Here is a 17,276-nt window from a genome sequence, read left to right on the forward strand (position 1 = left end):
GGTGTATTCAGAGCAGCTTTTCAAGTTGCCTGTCTTTTTGATTCAGCCTATGTGAATCAACCTTTTCAGATATAAACAAACACAGAGCACAACATACTGATGCACATCTAGAAGACACAATCAGAGTTGCAGTGTACCAAGTTGTACTGTACCCTTGATTACAGTGCACTATTGAACAGTATGCAATGCCAAGCTTCCCATTCAAAGACCTTAAAAAAAAGGAGTCAGGAACTTAAACTTTAGCTAGAAAAATAAAAACTGAATTTTAACATAAACCCTCACTCTAATCTGCTGTAATGAAACTATTGCCTCTTAAAAGGCATTCTAAAAGTTCACATTCTGAATTAATTTCAACCTGGAAGACACACATTTTATATTGGCTAACTCACAAAGAACAGTGGCACTGGCAATAAATATTACAACAATATGTAAGGCACATTTAATGACTAACTATTAATGACGGCACATCTTACACAGTGGTTAAAGATTAACAAATGATAACACACTTCAGTTATGGTGCCATCAAATGAAGTATGGACTGAAACAATGGTGTACACTGCACACCCACCCTCGTTATTAACAATTACCCAACAGCTTTTCAGTATATTTGTTATTACTCTCCATTGACACACAATATTGAACAGTATTATGTGTTGGAAAGTGCAAAACGCCCTTAGAAAATGAGTATCAAACAGAGTATTAGACCAAATGTATAAGATGAAATCAGTGCTTCTTATCTATGTTTAATTGACATTGTGGTCATTAAAAATATAATATAATATTTATGTATTCATTTTTTATTTATCTTTGTGCCCTTGACACTGGAACTTTCATCATTCCAGTTTTCAAATCTCATGAGCGTCAAATATTCAGCCATGACATAGTTGGAGAGAGTAGTGCTGGAAGGAGTTTGTTGTGTTGGAGTATAGAAAGTATAGCTAATCTAAAAGATGTTCAATGTCATGGTTGATTATTCAGCTGATTACAACAACTCAACTCTGGTGAGATTTTAGCACAAGACTTATCTTTGAGCGGGATTTGGTTAGAAACAATAAACAGAGCAGATCAAGTGAAAGCTAAAAGGGAAACATTTTATGTCTCTGTATGGTCTTTACTTAAAACAATCTGAGCCTGTGATTGACATGCACAAGCACTAGTGCACTATTGCCCCATTGGATTAAATTGCAGCCCGTTTTGTGGCTGAAATACTCTTGTTCAATACTGCACCAAATTAGACCCCATTAGTTGCTTTCACACAAATATATGGGACAATAGGGTCCATGTTGAAAAATACTTAGTTTCCCTTTAATGTACAACTTGTATCTTTTTATTATACAGCATTATAAATCACAATGAAATCTAGTCAAGTATACTTCATGCTGTGGTGCAATAGAAAGAAAACCCAGAATCCAAAGCTTCTGTAATGATTATCATTATATGTTTAATGCAGGATTTATATTTTAATTTGCTGCTTTTAGAAAAACAGTAGTTCAATCTGCCTTTTCTGCAGTACCACTACATTCTTGAATGAACTGAACACACAAACACACACAGTACCAACAGCTATTGAAGCTTGTGAAACACACAGTAGTTACCTACACACAACATTTGCAGCTTTCTCGAAAGACTAAAGTAGATGGGCAGTGTTGGACCCAGGTGACGCCGTTGGCACAATTGTAAAAAGAACCTGGTGCATCAGGTTTGGCATAAAGCCCATCAGCCTTTGTAGCACAGAAGTTATCTGCAAACATTAAGAGTCATTCATTAGGATTCTTTAAATTACGTAAGAAACATAATTAAAAATATTTAAACTAATATATAATTTCTGCTTACCTGGAGCCACTAGAGTACGGAGATAGCTGATGAGAGGATAGGGTCCTTCTCCACAGAACTGTCCGTTAAAGTCATCAAGATCCAGAGCCCAGACAAAGGCCCCTCCAAATCCATTGTCTTTTAGGTACTGAGCCTGAAGGAGGAACAGTCCAACAGTGTATGTGAGTAAGACTGTAATTTCACAAAACAATTACTGAGAAATATTTTTCTATATAGTAATGACTACCTTAGTCTCATAACTGGTTTTGTCATCATATCCAACCCACTCATTTTGCTTGACAGCATATGGCACTTTCTGATCCTCAATCCGGTGAGCACTGGCGCCTTTGAGGAAACCACAAATCTGAAAATATAAAGAAAGGTCAATTTTTTTAAAAATATAACCTAATATATGAAAGCTTCATACTATTCAACTTTTTTTTAAAAATCAGTAACATACAGTGGAGTTTCATTAAGTAATTAGTTGTCAGTTTCACCTCATAATAGGACCAGAAACCAGCCTCCCTTGTAAAAGCACCAGCAGCAGCGGGACCACTCATTGGTGCTCCAACTCCACTGGACTCAGTAGACAGTTGACATGTTCGCCCATATGCTGCAAAACCCATATTTAGCTTTTCTACAGGTGTTCCCTTGTCCCGCCAATACCTCATGGCAAAGTCCTGTAATACAAATAGACAGTTAAAAAAAATAGTTATATTAAAAAAATTAAAATGACACCCTGTCTTTAAATTCACAATGCAGTAAACCGGTAATCCCTGTACTCACAGTATTTAAGTAAACCTTGTCTCCAGTGTCTTGGGATCCGTTGTATAAGGGGCTGTGATGTCGTGTGACCTTCTCCGGGATGCCATGAAGGTCATATGTCATCACGTTAATAAAATCCAGGTACCTGATAAAATGCAAGTCAGATCAAGTTCATGAAAAAAAAGGAAAAGGGAGACAACTGATCACTGGAATGATGAATGATGAGAATGAAATGTTTGTGTACTTTGCGATCTCTGCGATTTCATAACCAGCATCAATAATGTCTTTCCCAGCAGGCACAGCAGCAGTAACCATTAATCTGGGACGGCCAGATGCTTTTCCCTCAGCCTCATACCCCTCTAGGAGTTCCTGTACACCATACAAGAGTTGAAAAGTCATGTCATATCTTTAAAAAAGGGGAGGGGGGGTGGTTAAGGGGGTGATTTTCTGTTTCTTATTAACAAATGAATCGATAAGTATTGCACGTGTATCAAAAGCCACATTAAGCCATAAAACTATTAAAAACACAATGAGCTACACCAATGCATTGGGTAACATGTTCCTTGTCCTTGAAGAGACTGGTTACTTTAGTGTGTTTAGAAACAGCTCCAAAGTCATGTCGAGCATGAAGTTCTCTTTACAGTAATTGCCATTTCTTTCATGCTTTCACAAAGAAGTTTAGTAGCACAACAAACTAGCAGACTGGTGTAACAGATGTGCAGTGGCTTCTTCCTGTGAGTGAAAACTTGCTCACTGTTATTACTCTTTGGAGCCATTTCTAAACAAACTCATGCAATTATACTCTTGGGAGAAGGAACATGTCACTCAGAGCAACAGTGTGGCCCACTGATGTGTTTAATAGTTGTTGGACAACTGAGGTCTATGACATACATCCGACTTTGAATACACGCAATACTTGAAAGTAGCATAAGTTCATTGTTGGGTTGACTCTGCACATGAGATCTGTAGACAATATACTGTAGACAATTTCCAGCCCAAACCTTTAAACATCAGATCACCATCATATCAGTCATTTTGCATCTAACCTTGCATAACATGGTGAATCTCTGCTTGTCCTCTGGAGGACTTCCTCTTGCAGCAGGATATTCCCAGTCCAGATCAAGTCCATCAAAATCATGTTTTCTCAGGAATTCAATAGAAGATTGAATAAATGTACTCCTGTTGGCTGGTGACGATACCATACTAGCGAATCTGAGTGGCATTTTGGGAAAAGAAAGGTGTTTTTAAGGTATACAGCAAATGCATATAATATATGATCTTTATTATTTTTTTAAATGTTAAATATCTCACCTGAGACTTCCCATAACCCAGCCTCCGACTGCCAACAGTGTTTTGAGATTTGGATTCCTGAGGGAGTATATACACATTTTGTTGCAATGGTTATTTTGTATAACATGATAATGCTGATGTTTGGGGGCCAAAGTTTACAAGTACAAGTTTATTTATTATGTTATATATTTATTTATATGTATTTATAATATACATTACTAAAAGCAATTAGATAAAGTACCAAAGAAACTCACCATAAAATGACATTTAAATACTATTAAAGACAGTTATCAAAGAGTGAAGAGAATAGAAAACACAAGTTAAAATGGAGTAAGACATAAAAACCAAGATGAAATGTTACATTGTAGTGTAAGAAATTCATATTTACCTCTGTTTGAGTCCATTGAAAGATTTATAGAGTTGCTCATCATTCCTGTCTGTGCTTACCAACTCATTCACCTCGTTAATATCAGCAAAGGAATAGATCAGGTGGGTGCACAGGTGGGGATCAATATTTGAAGGCATAAACTTCCCATTGCCAGGTCTATTTTGGGACCAGTTGGTGTGATAACACACCAGTTTGGTGGATGAAACTAAACATGAAAGAACAGAATTTGTTTCCATCAATCTTTTAATAATAATAAATTGAATACACATCTAACAAGTAATAATTAATGTAAGTTTATAAACTCACCCAAACTTCCAAAGCAGAGAAAGAGACCTTCAAAAGTCAAAGTCAAACATATAGTCAGTTTACATGGGGTAAAAATTCAAGAAAAGAAATCGTAGTTTTTCTTTGTGCCTTACCTCCAATTAATATTAGCTTGTTCATGGTGGCTGTGCTTCAATGAGCTCTTGCAGCTGTCAAAATATCTTAAATAGAGCACTGAGGAGCTTCCTCAAATACACAACCTGTGATAATCATTAACTAGAGCGTTATCGTCTCACCCAAAACATTGGGTCCAAGGTCAAATCTAATAAAAAAGAAGCTAATGGTACTAGATGTACTGTAGTTTGAAAACAGACTTCAGAGAGACTTGGCATAATTTCAACGTATTTTTTAGGTCAGTGTCCTGCGCTATGTCAGGTCAGACAGGGTTATATAAGCCTATAGTCTATCTTTTCATATAGTATAGTAGAAAGTAGACTAATGTAATTAAGGTAAAGAATGGAAAACACTAGTTTACTGCAATACTGACTCTAAACTGTAATTTAGACTTCATTATGTTAGTTTATGAACATGAAAATATTTCCATTCCATTTAGTTTAAAAATGTAATGGTTTTCTAATCATAAATAATCAGTTAAAAATCAGGAAATTACTTCAGACCTGAGGTTTTATATATAAAGAGAAACATTCAGTTGAAAGTTAGAGTGCCACCTTCTGCCCAATCTGTAGTATTAAAAACTGTATGTGCTGAGTGTGCAGCTTCATTGTGATCAGCCACAGTGCTGATAGTAGACCAATAGCACTTGTGGTATCTGGTTTTATTTTGTGTATACTGTATAATGTTTAGCTTTAAAACTCACAGGCCCCAAACCCACCATCATTGTTACCATCTACAGGCCACCAAAACCCTCCGCTGTTTTCCTCAATGAATTCTCATCACTATTAACATCTGTATGTGTGATATCCCCCACTGTTATCCTCCTCGGCAATTTCAACATCCACATTGATAATCCATCCAGTACCCTTGCCAATGACTTCACATCACTCCTGGACTGTCTCGGTAACCTAGCAACCCATAACAAAGGCCACATACTGGACTTAATCTGCTGCACTGACATCACTCCCACCAACCTTGATATCACAGATTTCCCCATTTCTGACCACAAAACTGTACTTTTTGACATTCACACCCAATTACACAAAGCCAAAATACCACGGACCATCTCCTTCAGGAACATTAAACATATCAACACCACAGATCTCTCCACCTTGATTGGCTCCTACACCAGTCCCCTGCTGACCTGGTGACTCATTACAACAACTGTCTCTCCTCTTCCCTCATGACCCTGGCTCCCCTGAAATCCTGCTCAGTATCATTTACACACACTGCTCCTTTACCCCTGACCTACACCAGCTCAAAGCCACAGGCCGCCGACTGGAGCGACTGTACTGTACAAAAAGACTGGAGCGACTGTACACAACCAAATGTACTCGGACCACCTACATCACTACAAAAACGCCCTTAACACTGCCAAATCGTCATACTACTCCAACCTCATCAACACTGGTATAGGTAACAACAAAGTCCTCTTCTCAACAGTCAGCCACCTAATTCAGGCTCCTAGGACCCTCCCATCAGACATCTCCACCGATCAGTGCACTGCAGGACTACAGCCCCTCCCGCACCCTATGTTCAACCTCTGCTGGTCTATTAACCATGCCCATATCACGCCTCAGCACCATGGGTGCCCGAGCCTTCAGCTGCTCGGCACCCAGACTATGGAACTCCCTCCCTCCACACATAAGACAGTCAGACTCCATCACAAATCCAAACTCAAAACACACCTGTTCAAACTGTCATACTCACTTTAACACCGTGCAATACACTTGTTTTAGGTTTTCCTTTAGTTTGATGTCTGGTTTTAACAATGTTTGTTGTTTTATTCTGTCTTATTCTTTGTAAGGTGACCTTGGGTGACTTGAAAGGCGCCATCAAATAAAATGTATTATCATTATTTATTATTATTATAATGGTCATAAACATAGATGTGAGGGGCAATTATGTAATAAATACATAATTGCCCTTCACATCTATGTTATCATGGTAATAATTACCTTGATGTCAAAGCTCTGCTCTCAAAAGTCCTCAACATGATTGTATTAAATTAAAGCTGTGATTTATATATAAATTAATAAATTGTGTCTCAGCACTGAACCTTCACTGGCCAAATCCCAGCTTCACGGCGAGTATAGGGCCTAGCTGAGGCTGGTCCACTAGCAGGCGCTCCAACACTGTTAGCTGCTGCATATGTGTGAAATGTGCATCTATATGTGGCTAAATCAACCATGAGCCTGTTAAGAGGAGCTCCTTGGTCTCTCCAGTATCTCATTACGAAATCCTCTGAGAAGACCAAAAAAAAAGAGAAAAATATTTCATATATATTCATTCAGTAATGATTATTTACTAACTCAAAATTCAACATCAAAGATAATTTCCAAAATATTTATAGGCTGAAGCTCTGACCTGGTTTCGAGTCCACTGAAGGACTGATGGAGCTGTACGCCAGGCTGGAGACCAGCTGCCGTGTATTGTTAATGTCAGAAAAGATGTAGATCAGATGGGCACAGTTGGTTGGATCAATATCTGAAACTATAAACTTCCTGCCCTCTGCTCTGTTTTCAGACAAACTGTTATAGTAGCTCAACATCACTGTTCAGATTGCATGTTTTCTCTCATACTGGTATATAACCTTGGAGATTAGATTTATTGCTCACTGACATTCCTGCAGCCAACAAAATACACTGGAGGTGAAATTGATTTTGTTTGTGTTTTGCTTGAAGCACTGAAAAGTACATTTAAAAAAAGAATCTGCAGTTTGTCGATTAGTGTAATAGGAAATATCAACAGTGGCCCCAATATCTGTGATAAAACTGTGTTTTGTGTGGATTATTCAGAGAAATCAGGACACTTTCTCAAAAAAAGAAAGTTTACTGTTGCATTTTTTAAACAAAACTGAGCTTTCACTGTGTTGAAGTGGTAATAAAAGATCTCAGAAAAACCTGTTTTAAAACCAAAGCACAAGCTAAATGCATGGCTAGGTAAAATTTGGGTGAAACATCCTTTTAAGGGAACATTTAATTAATCACTGTGATTTACCTGTGGTTACAATCTGCTTCTTCATGGTGTTACTTTGTGGGTAAGAAAAAACAGAAAAAAATGCAAAATTAGTTTAATTTGCAGCCAGAAGAATATAAATACAATCCACATACATTTTGACTAATCTGCTGTAATTTGAACTGTTGCTTGTCTTAAAAGGCATTTCAAGTCAGAGCAGTGTACAGTGTACAAATGGCATATCATTGTTTTTTGTTTTTTTCTATATGCATTGATTATGTTTGTGGGTTTCCTTATTGAACACAAGGTCAAAAGAGAGATTAAGATTTCACAAGATAATACATTTACATATATGCTGTACAATTGCACGAAGTAAGTGGGCTGTTTACAAAGATAATCCATAAGGATAACATTGCAGTAATAGAGACAAACCGTTTACAGTTGCAAATAAAAAATTAGTAAAAGTTAAAATATTGTGATGGTTACATATTCCAAATCACTGAACCTCTGTAGATAAACTGAAGATAAGCTGAAGTCTTCCTATCTGTGTTTACTTGACATTATCATGGAATGTGTGGTCATTAAGAATAATATTTAACTTTCACATCTCCCTCTCAATTTCCTTCTTGACGAGAAATGTTGCTACACCTATAAGGGTGTTGATTGTTTGGCACGATGGTGTAATTTAGGACTTCCTGCTCACTGGGTGTGAAATACCTTTGCTGGAATATTATTTTTGACATTCCTTTTCCAATTGAGCAGTGCATGACACACACACACACACACACACACACACACACACACACACACACACACACACACACACACACACACACACACACACACACACACACACACACACACACTGTTTTACCTGTTTTGGATGTGAATGTATGTGAAGATGACCCTGAAATAATAACTGTATACTCATATTTTAGACAAGTGGCAGCATTACAGTACAGCTATTAGAACATTTAAACTTATGTTTGTGTCCTTGACACTAGAACTTTAATTATTCCAGTTTTAAAATCTCACAAGTGTCAAGTTTTGAAATATATTAAATATTCAGCCATGACAGAGTTGAATAGAGGAGTGCTGGGAGGAGTTTGTTGTGTTGGAGTATAGAAAGTATAGCTAGTCTAAAAGATGTTAATTGCTTTCACACAAAAAGATGGGACAATAGGGTCCATGTTGAAATATACTTAGTTCCCTTTAATGTGCAACTTGTATCTTTTTATTATACAGCATTATAAATCACAATGAAATCTAGTCAAGTATACTTCATGCTGTGGTGCAATAGAAAGAAAACCCAGAATCCAAAGCTTCTGTAATGATTATCATTATATGTTTAATGCAGGATTTACATTTTAATTTGCTGCTTTTAGAAAAACAGTAGTTCAATCCGCCTTCTCTGCAGTACTACATTCTTAATTGAACTGAACACACACACAACAGCTATTGAAGCTTGTGAAACACACAGTAGTATGTTTGCCTTTATGGCCAACCACAACATTTGCAGCTTTCTCGAAAGACTAAAGTAGATGGGCAGTGTTGGACGAAGGTCATGCCGTTGGCACAATTGTAAAAAGAACCTGGGTCATCAGGTTTGACATAAAGCCCACCAGCCTTTGTAGCACAGAAGTTATCAGGATCAGGGCTTTTAGTGGGAGGAGCGATTGTAGGTCCAGGAGGTTTGGTGGTTGTGGATGGATTCACGGGAGCCAGAGTGGGGCCTGGAGTGGGAAGTGGAGGAAGATCTGCAAACATCAAGAGTCCGTCATGAGTATTCTGTAAATTACAATAAAAATGAAATAAAAAACAAAAGGAATTAAATATGTTTCCTGCTTACCTGAAGCCACTAGAGTACGGAGATAGCTGATGAGAGGATAGCGTCCTTCTCCACAGAACTGTCCGTTAAAGTCATCAAGATCCAGAGCCCAGATGAAGGCCCCTCCAAATCTGTTGTCCTTTAGATACTGAGCCTGAAGGAGGATAGAAAACAGTCCAACAATATATATCAGTGAGTTAAATAATTACTGAGAAATATTCTTCTATAAATGAATGACTACCTTAGTCTCATAGCTGGTTTTGTCGTCATATCCAACCCACTCATTTTGCTTGACAGCATATGGCACTTTCTGATCCTCAATCCGCTGAACACTGGCACCTTTGAGGAAACCACAAATCTGAAAATATAAAAAGGGTCATTTTATTTTAACCTGATATATGAAAGCTTAATAATATTTAACTCTTTCACTTCACGTCTCCCACACTTTCACAATAAGATAACCTTTTTAAAAACAAAATCAGTAACATACAGTGGAGTTTAATATAAGTAGTTAAATAAGTAGTTGGCAGTTTCACCTCATAATAGGACCAGAAGCCGGCCTCCCTTGTAAAAGTACCAGCAGCAGCGGGACCACTGGCTGGTGCTCCAACTTGACTGGACTGAGTAGACAGTCGAAATGTTCGCCCATATGTTGCAAAACCCATATTTAGCTTTTCCACAGGTGTTCCCTTGTCCCGCCAGTACCTCATGGCAAAGTCCTGAAATGTAAATAAAGACAGAAAGAAACAAAAAACAGAAAGAGTTGGGATTATATTAAAAAAACGACACCCTGTCTTTAAATTCACAATGCAGTAAACCGGTAATCCCTGTACTCACAGTATTTAAGTAAACATTGTCTCCAGTGTCTTGGGATCCGTTGTATAAGGGGCTGTTATGTCCTGTAACCCTCTCCCAGGTGCCATGAAAGTCATATGTCATCACGTTAATAAAATCCAGGTACCTGATAAAATACAAGTCAGATCAAGTTCATGAAAAAAAAGAAAAAGGTAGACAACTCATAACTGGAATGATGAATGATGAGAATGAAATGTTTGTCTACTTTGCGATCTCTGCGATTTCATAACCAGCATCAATAGTTGCTTTCCCAGCAGACACAGCAGCAGAAATCATTAATCTGGGACGGCCAGATGCTTTTCCCTCAGCCTCATACGCCTGTAGGAGTTCCTGTACACCATACAAGAGTTGAAAAGTCATGTCATATCTTTAAAAAAAAAAAAAGGTGTTGGGGTGATGGGGAGTTAAGGCTGGGGATTTTCTATGTTTTCTTATTGTTAATGAATCCCATGGGCAAAAAAAGAAAAAAGTATTGTATGTGTATCAAAAGCCTGATACATTGTATTCCTCTGCTGTAGGCCTTACCTTGCATAACGTGGTGAATCTCTGCTTGTCCTGTGGAGGACTTCCTCTTGCAGCAGGATATTCCCAGTCCAGATCAAGTCCATCAAAACCGTGTTTTCTCAGGAATTGAATAGAAGATTGAATAAATGTATTCCTGTTGGCTGGTGACGATACCATAGTAGTGAATCTGAGTGGCATTTTGGGAAAAGAAAGGTGCTTTTAAAAAAGGTATGCAGAACATACATATAATATGATATTTATGTTTTGTTTTATGTTAAATATCTCACTTTTGTGTTCCAAAGTTCCAGCCTCCGACTGCCAACAGTGTTTTGAGATTTGGATTGCTGAGGGAGTATATACACATTTTGTTGCAATGGTTATTTTGTATAACAAGAGGTAATGTAGATGTTGGGGGTTAAAGACAGGTTCATTTACACATCATTTCAGCCATGAAGCAAATGAAAGTGTTTTACATTGACATTTAAAGCAATGAGATAAAGTGCAAAAGAAACCATAAAAAGGACATTTAAATACTACTAAAAATAGTTATCAAAGAGTGAAGAGAATAGAAAACACAAGCTAAAATAGAGTAAGACATTAAAAAAAAATAGTTCAAGAAATTAATATTTGAAGAGGTTACCTCTGTTTGAGTCCATTGAAAGATTTATAGAGTTGCTCATCATTCCACTCTATGTTTATCAACTCATTTCCGGCATTAATACCGGCAAAAGCATAGATCAGGTGGGTGCACAGGTTGGGTTCAATATTTGAAGGCATAAACTTCCCATTGCCAGGTCTATATTGGGACCAGTTGGTGAAATAACACACCAGTCTGGTGGATGAAACTAAACATGGAAGAACAGAATTAGTTTCCATCAATCTTTTAATAATAATAATAAATTGAATACACATCTAACAAGTAATAATTAATGTAAGTTAAATGTAGTTACTTAATTTAAGTTATAAACTCACCCAAACTTCCAAAGCAGAGAAAGAGACCTTCAAAAGTCAAACATATAGTCAGTTTACATGAGGTAAAAATTCAAGAAAAACTAAATCATAGCTTTTCTTTGTGCCTTACCTCCAATTACAATTAGCTTGTTCATGGTGGCTGTGATTCAATGAGCTCTTGCAGCTGCCAAAATGTCTTAAGTAGAGCACTGAGGAGCTTCCTCATACTGATGACAAAATACACAACTTGTGACAATCATTAACTGGAAACACATGGTCCCTTACCCAAAATGTTGATCACAAGGTTATTGCTTCATCAAAAGCAAATAAAAACAGAAGCTATTTAAAGGTCTTTGACCCTCACAAAGAAAAAATGTATACTGTAGTTTTAAGCAATCTGGTTGGGCAGCTGCAGACAACAGATTGCATAATAAGAAACAACATGTGATTGATGATTAATAATATAAATAGTCCATCACCAAACACTCTCTGTGTCACTGGTAATTTCTCAATATGTGGCCATGAAAAATAAGACACAATGCACTTAACTTAAAATAATACCATGAAAACTGGGTGCTGGATCCTTAAATTGGTCTATAATGAAAAAGACAGGGCTCAAAATTAACTTTTTAAAATTGCCACACTGATGCCCATCTTCAGCGTGTAGCAATTTTCTAATCAATCAATCAATCAATCAATCAATCAATCAATCAATCAATCTTTATTTGTATAGCGCCAAATCGCAACAAAGTCATCTCAAGGCACTTTACACATAGAGCAGATTCTAAACCGTACTCTTCAGAAGAGAGTGGGGGGCCATCTGCCTCGACCAGTTGGGGTAGAGAGGAGAGAGAGGAAGGATAAGAGAGAGAAGCATATTGAAGTTAGAAGGTCGGGGCAGGAGTCGATCAACTCCTGGGAAGAAGAAATTAGGGGGAGCCATAATCTTATGATGTAGATTACAAACATAAAACAATTTATACAAATAATAAATAAAAACTTTTTTTAAAAGCAAAAAACACTCATGAGTGTATCCAATACACCTCCCGCTGAAGAAGGATTGTGTCCCTGTTGCCTCTCTGTGGCGTATTCACTGTGTCAGTGCTCATGTTATAGTTCATACAAGCCTCGATTATAACTGTTAAAATGCCACTTATGATTTATCATCATGATAACAAACAGATCACTTATGTTCACATATCCTGACTGAATTTTGAATGTTCTCATTTTTTCTAAAGATGTTTACTGGTAATGAGATCTGATTACCATAACATCAGGCCTTTTGTGCTTCTTTGGACTTCAGACAGACCTGGTATATTTATGTATTTTTAGGGTCAGTGTCCTGCTGTATGTCATGTCAGACAGGATTATATAAGCCTACAGTATGTATTTAAATACAGTGTAGTAGAAAGTAGACTAATATAATAAAGGCACAGAATGGAAAACACTACTTTACTGCAACACTGAATCTAGGGTGGAATTTAGACTTTATAATGTTAATCTATGAAAATGACAATATTTCCATTCAGTGACGCATTTAAAAAATGAAACACACTATTTTGTTTGATGAAGAAGACTTTATTTATTGCCAGCTGCAGCAACTGCATCTAGGATTGAAAACTAGACCAGCTGGACATCTCTGAACGTATGTATCTCCGTGGGAGCACTGAAAGAAGGAGTTGCCGTCTTTGTCATTCATGTACAGGCCATCAGTCTTCCCAGCACAGAAACCACTTCCAGAAGCAACAGTTGTGGTTGTGGTTTTGGCAGTTGTAGTTGCAATAGCTGCAGTGGTGTCGACAGGGCTGGGAACGTTTGTGGTGACCACAGGTGGACGTGTGGTTACAGGAGGAGGAGATGGAAAATCTAGACAGGTAAAATATATTTAAATTAGCGAGATTACAGAAGGAAATATTTTGGTAAAATGTTCTCATGCTGTACAGTTTTGTTGTCTAATTGCTGTTTACCTGAATCCAGAAGAGAGCGCAGGTGATTGATGAGAGGGTAGTTTCCCTGTCCACAGAACTGTCCACTGAAATCATCCAGATCCAGAGACCAGACGAAAGCTCCTCCAAACTTATTGTCTTTCACATACTTTGCCTGTGGAATATCATTTAAAAGAGAGGGCTTCAGTTAAAAATGTAAGTTTTGTGTTTTGTCAACAAGCATTTAGTGTAACTCATTGGTTTAAACACCCCACTACTTTTTCTCAAGTATTTCAGCATAATTTAATTAGAATTAAAACATTTTTGTTTTTATATGTGTGGAGAAAGCTTTACATCTGGAAATTGGAACATTGTCATTACAGGTTAAATGATGTCTGACCTGCATTAGGCCTACTGCCATTGATATGGAGTGTAAACAATTTTCAAACAATTTAGGTTACAGTCCAAGTATATGTACGTTTGGCTGCTCTACCATGTAAGAACATGAAAGATATTTTGATTTGATTTGTGCACCAGTGGTTTGGCTTTCTAACACTTATTGTAATGTAGGAGACTATTAAAATTCAAGAAATGACTTCAGACCTGAGGTTTTATATATAAAGAGAAACATTAAGTTGAAAGTTAGAGTGCCACCTTCTGCCCAATCTGTAGTATTAAAAATTGTATGTGCTGAGTGTGCAGCTTCATTGTGATCAGCCACAGTGCTGATAGTCGACCAGTAGCACTTGTGGTATCTGGTTTTATTTTGCGTATAATGTATAATGGTCATAAACATAGATGTGAGGGGAAATGATGTATTTGTTACCTTGATGTCAAAGCTGTCCTTGTTATCAAACCCAACCCACTCATTGCCTTTCATGGCATATGGCACCTTCTGCTCATCAATCCAATGGACACTGCCTCCTTGAAGGAAGGTGCAAATCTGTATTTTGAAAGAAAATGATGCTCAAAAATCCTCAACATGATTGTATTAAATTAAAGCTGTGATGTATATATAAATTAAATAAGTTGTGTCTCAGCACTGAACCTTCACTGACCTCGTAGTAAGACCAAATCCCAGCTTCACGGGTGTAGGGCCCAGCTGAGGCTGGTCCACTAGCAGGTGCTCCAACACCGTTAGCTGCTGCATATGTGCGAAATGTGCGTCCATATGTAGCAAAACCAACCATGAGCTTGTCAACAGGAGCTCCTTGGTCTCTCCAGTATCTCATAGCGAAATCCTGTGAGTAAAAAAAAAGAAGACATGATTTCATGTATTCAATCAAGCACATGTTAGACATTCATGAACTTTGCTGATCAGTTTACTCACCACATTGAAGTAGATGTTCTGGCCGTGATCAGAAGAGCTGCTGTACAGAGGGCTGTTGTGACCAGTGAAGGGGTCCCATGCTCCATGGAAGTCATAGCTCATGACATTTATGAAGTCTAAGAACCTGAGACAAACAGATGTGACCAAAAAATAAAAAAGACAGTCTTTTTTTGTTTTGTTTTATAGCTTAAACATAAAATATATTGAATTAACTCACTTTGACACATCAGCAATCTCATAACCGTTGTCAATGTTTCCCTTTCCAGCAGCCACTGCAGCTGTGAGCATCAAACGTGGCCTTTTGGTATCAACAGCTTCTTTTTCAAAGGCGGCGAGTAATTCCTAAACACAAGAGGGAATCATGTTCATGATGTGGGCATTTTCAAAGTTTCCTCACTGTTATAGTATCTCAAATCAGTCAATGCTTCAGATTTAAAAACTGACCTGACAGAGTACTGTGAACCTCCTCTTGTCCTCTGGTGGGCTTCCTCTTGCTCCAGGATACTCCCAGTCCAGGTCAAGCCCATCAAAGCCATGCAGTCTTAAGAATTTAATTGAGGACTGGATGAACCTCTGGCGGTTGGCAGGGGATGACACCATGATGGTAAATCTGTAGAAATTTAACACACAATACCAACACTGTTTATAATGCTCTTTGTTAATTCATATGATTAATGAGTCCATGTTGTCCATGTTGTTGAAGCCTTGAAGACTCACTGAGTTGTTCCAAAGTTCCACCCGCCAACGGCCAACAGAGTCTTCAGCTCGGGGTTTCTGTGGGGGACGTGCAACAACGTTCAATTAATCAATGTAGTATTTAGATCTTTAAAAAAAGTCAAAGTAGCAAATGTACAATGTAAAAATACTCTGTTATAAGTTAAAAGGTTTATCTGAAGCTTATAAAAGCTCATATCTGCCACATTTACAGTCTTTTTAGAGTCAAATTCCCTCTTTGTGTTTCCTCACACAGTTAATTTGGATGTCTAAAGATTTATAATCCTCAGATCAACTTTTAAATTGATTTTTGCTCATAAGATATGGATTTTGGCCCCTGTACTTATGTACGGTACATGAGCAAATCTTTGCTCCCTTTTGAAAACCATGTCTGTCCAAATGTAGTGATTTGAACATTTACAGGAAAAATAAAGTATTCATTCATGGGGGGGAAAGGAGAAAATGCCTACTTCTTAAAGAGAATATAAAAACTTACAAACATTTGAAGACAGGGCTGTTTTGTGTTGGTTTTCATAGAACAGTAAGAAGATATATCATTATGAATGCTACATTAACACTGCAGTTAAACTAAGAGCTAGTTTGTTTGTTTTTTTTTAAAGTTACTTGATATTACAAACTGAATGAATCCACATAATCCATAAGCCACAACATCCAACTTAATTCCAGCTGCTTATCTGATATACAGACAACAACAGACGACTTGACTATAGGCAGATTGATATTACAGGCAGGGAAAACTCACTTGTTCTTGAGCTGATTGAAGGATTTATAGAGGACGTCATCATTCCACTCATAGGTCGACAGCTCGTTAGAAGGGTTGATTATTGAGAAAGCGTAGATCAGATGCGTACAGAGATGAGGGTCAACATTGTCAGGTAGATATTTGCCAGCGCCTGGTCTGTACTGGGACCAGTTGGTGAAGTAGCACACCAGTCTGGTAGAAGACACTTTTGGAAAAGGAAGAAATGATAAGAATAATGTTTCTACTAGTAAGTAATGATTATTAAGAAGCAAATATCACAAACATGTGAAGAAGTTAAATAATGAATCCATACCTACTTGAAGGCACATCAACAGGGACAATCCTGAAAAGAAAAGATATTAAATTATTTCTTTTTTTATGCATGAGACCACAGCCTTTAATTGAATGAACAACTGATATAATCCAACCTACCTGCCAGGAGTGTAAATCGAGCCATGTTGTGTCAGCTGAGCCTTTTCCTCAGATTTGACTGCAACAATAAAAAAATGTGGTATGTCATGAATTATTATAATTTTGCCTTTCCATTTTTGTAAACTGCATCCAATTCTTCAGGCTATGTCACAGCAGGTAGTTAAGCTGCAAATATTAAAACATAGCATCTTCTAAAATGTATACCACTTACACCTCTGTGTAGTGATGACTTACCTGTTTGTAGTTGATCAGCTGAATGTGATTCGGATCCACCTGGGAGTCTGTTTTTATAGACGTGATAAGCCCAGGACAAAGGCTGTATG

The 17,276-nt window shown here is 37.5% G+C and overlaps 3 protein-coding genes across 3 annotated transcripts; all 3 read right to left on the reverse strand.

Moving 5' to 3' along the window:
- Positions 1-1,416: 1,416 nt before the first annotated feature.
- LOC128357154 (acidic mammalian chitinase-like) lies at positions 1,417-4,793 on the reverse strand. The gene is made up of 11 exons (XM_053317402.1): positions 4,675-4,793; positions 4,562-4,588; positions 4,256-4,460; positions 3,889-3,945; positions 3,624-3,789; positions 2,822-2,946; positions 2,599-2,722; positions 2,310-2,492; positions 2,060-2,176; positions 1,834-1,966; positions 1,417-1,741 (listed from the first exon to the last, which is right to left on the reverse strand). The coding sequence occupies exons 1-11, from the start codon at positions 4,697-4,699 to the stop codon at positions 1,596-1,598; spliced, it is 1,308 nt and encodes a 435-aa protein (XP_053173377.1). The 5' UTR covers positions 4,700-4,793; the 3' UTR covers positions 1,417-1,595.
- Positions 4,794-8,836: 4,043 nt separating this feature from the next.
- LOC128357152 (chitotriosidase-1) lies at positions 8,837-12,029 on the reverse strand. The gene is made up of 11 exons (XM_053317401.1): positions 11,920-12,029; positions 11,811-11,837; positions 11,479-11,683; positions 11,126-11,182; positions 10,860-11,025; positions 10,540-10,664; positions 10,317-10,440; positions 10,016-10,198; positions 9,721-9,837; positions 9,501-9,633; positions 8,837-9,408 (listed from the first exon to the last, which is right to left on the reverse strand). The coding sequence occupies exons 1-11, from the start codon at positions 11,942-11,944 to the stop codon at positions 9,146-9,148; spliced, it is 1,425 nt and encodes a 474-aa protein (XP_053173376.1). The 5' UTR covers positions 11,945-12,029; the 3' UTR covers positions 8,837-9,145.
- Positions 12,030-13,371: 1,342 nt separating this feature from the next.
- LOC128357655 (acidic mammalian chitinase-like) lies at positions 13,372-16,978 on the reverse strand. The gene is made up of 11 exons (XM_053318025.1): positions 16,954-16,978; positions 16,835-16,864; positions 16,522-16,726; positions 15,762-15,818; positions 15,489-15,654; positions 15,262-15,386; positions 15,045-15,168; positions 14,773-14,955; positions 14,541-14,657; positions 13,757-13,889; positions 13,372-13,655 (listed from the first exon to the last, which is right to left on the reverse strand). The coding sequence occupies exons 1-11, from the start codon at positions 16,976-16,978 to the stop codon at positions 13,372-13,374; spliced, it is 1,449 nt and encodes a 482-aa protein (XP_053174000.1).
- Positions 16,979-17,276: the final 298 nt, after the last annotated feature.

The sequence above is a fragment of the Scomber japonicus genome, chromosome 4 (genome assembly GCF_027409825.1).
Source record: "Scomber japonicus isolate fScoJap1 chromosome 4, fScoJap1.pri, whole genome shotgun sequence".
In the NCBI taxonomy this organism is placed as follows: Eukaryota; Metazoa; Chordata; class Actinopteri; order Scombriformes; family Scombridae; genus Scomber; species Scomber japonicus.

Bases quoted from the DNA above. Each gene is read 5' to 3' on its own strand.
- LOC128357152 (XM_053317401.1), bottom strand. From the start codon at position 11,944: ATGAACAAGCTAATTGTAATTGGAG. The intron at 11,684-11,810 runs GTGAGTTTATAA...TTCCATGTTTAG, and splicing joins TCTCTGCTTTGGAAGTTTGG to TTTCATCCACCAGACTGGTG. The intron at 9,838-10,015 runs GTGAAACTGCCA...TTATATTTTCAG, and splicing joins GCTTCTGGTCCTATTATGAG to ATTTGTGGTTTCCTCAAAGG.
- LOC128357655 (XM_053318025.1), bottom strand. From the start codon at position 16,978: ATGGCTCGATTTACACTCCTGGCAG. The intron at 15,169-15,261 runs GTGAGTTAATTC...TGTTTGTCTCAG, and splicing joins GAGATTGCTGATGTGTCAAA to GTTCTTAGACTTCATAAATG. The intron at 14,658-14,772 runs GTCAGTGAAGGT...TTCAAAATACAG, and splicing joins GGATTTGGTCTTACTACGAG to ATTTGCACCTTCCTTCAAGG.
- LOC128357154 (XM_053317402.1), bottom strand. From the start codon at position 4,699: ATGAACAAGCTAATATTAATTGGAG. The intron at 4,461-4,561 runs GTGAGTTTATAA...TTTCATGTTTAG, and splicing joins TCTCTGCTTTGGAAGTTTGG to TTTCATCCACCAAACTGGTG. The intron at 2,493-2,598 runs GTGAGTACAGGG...TTTGTATTACAG, and splicing joins ACAAGGTTTACTTAAATACT to GACTTTGCCATGAGGTATTG.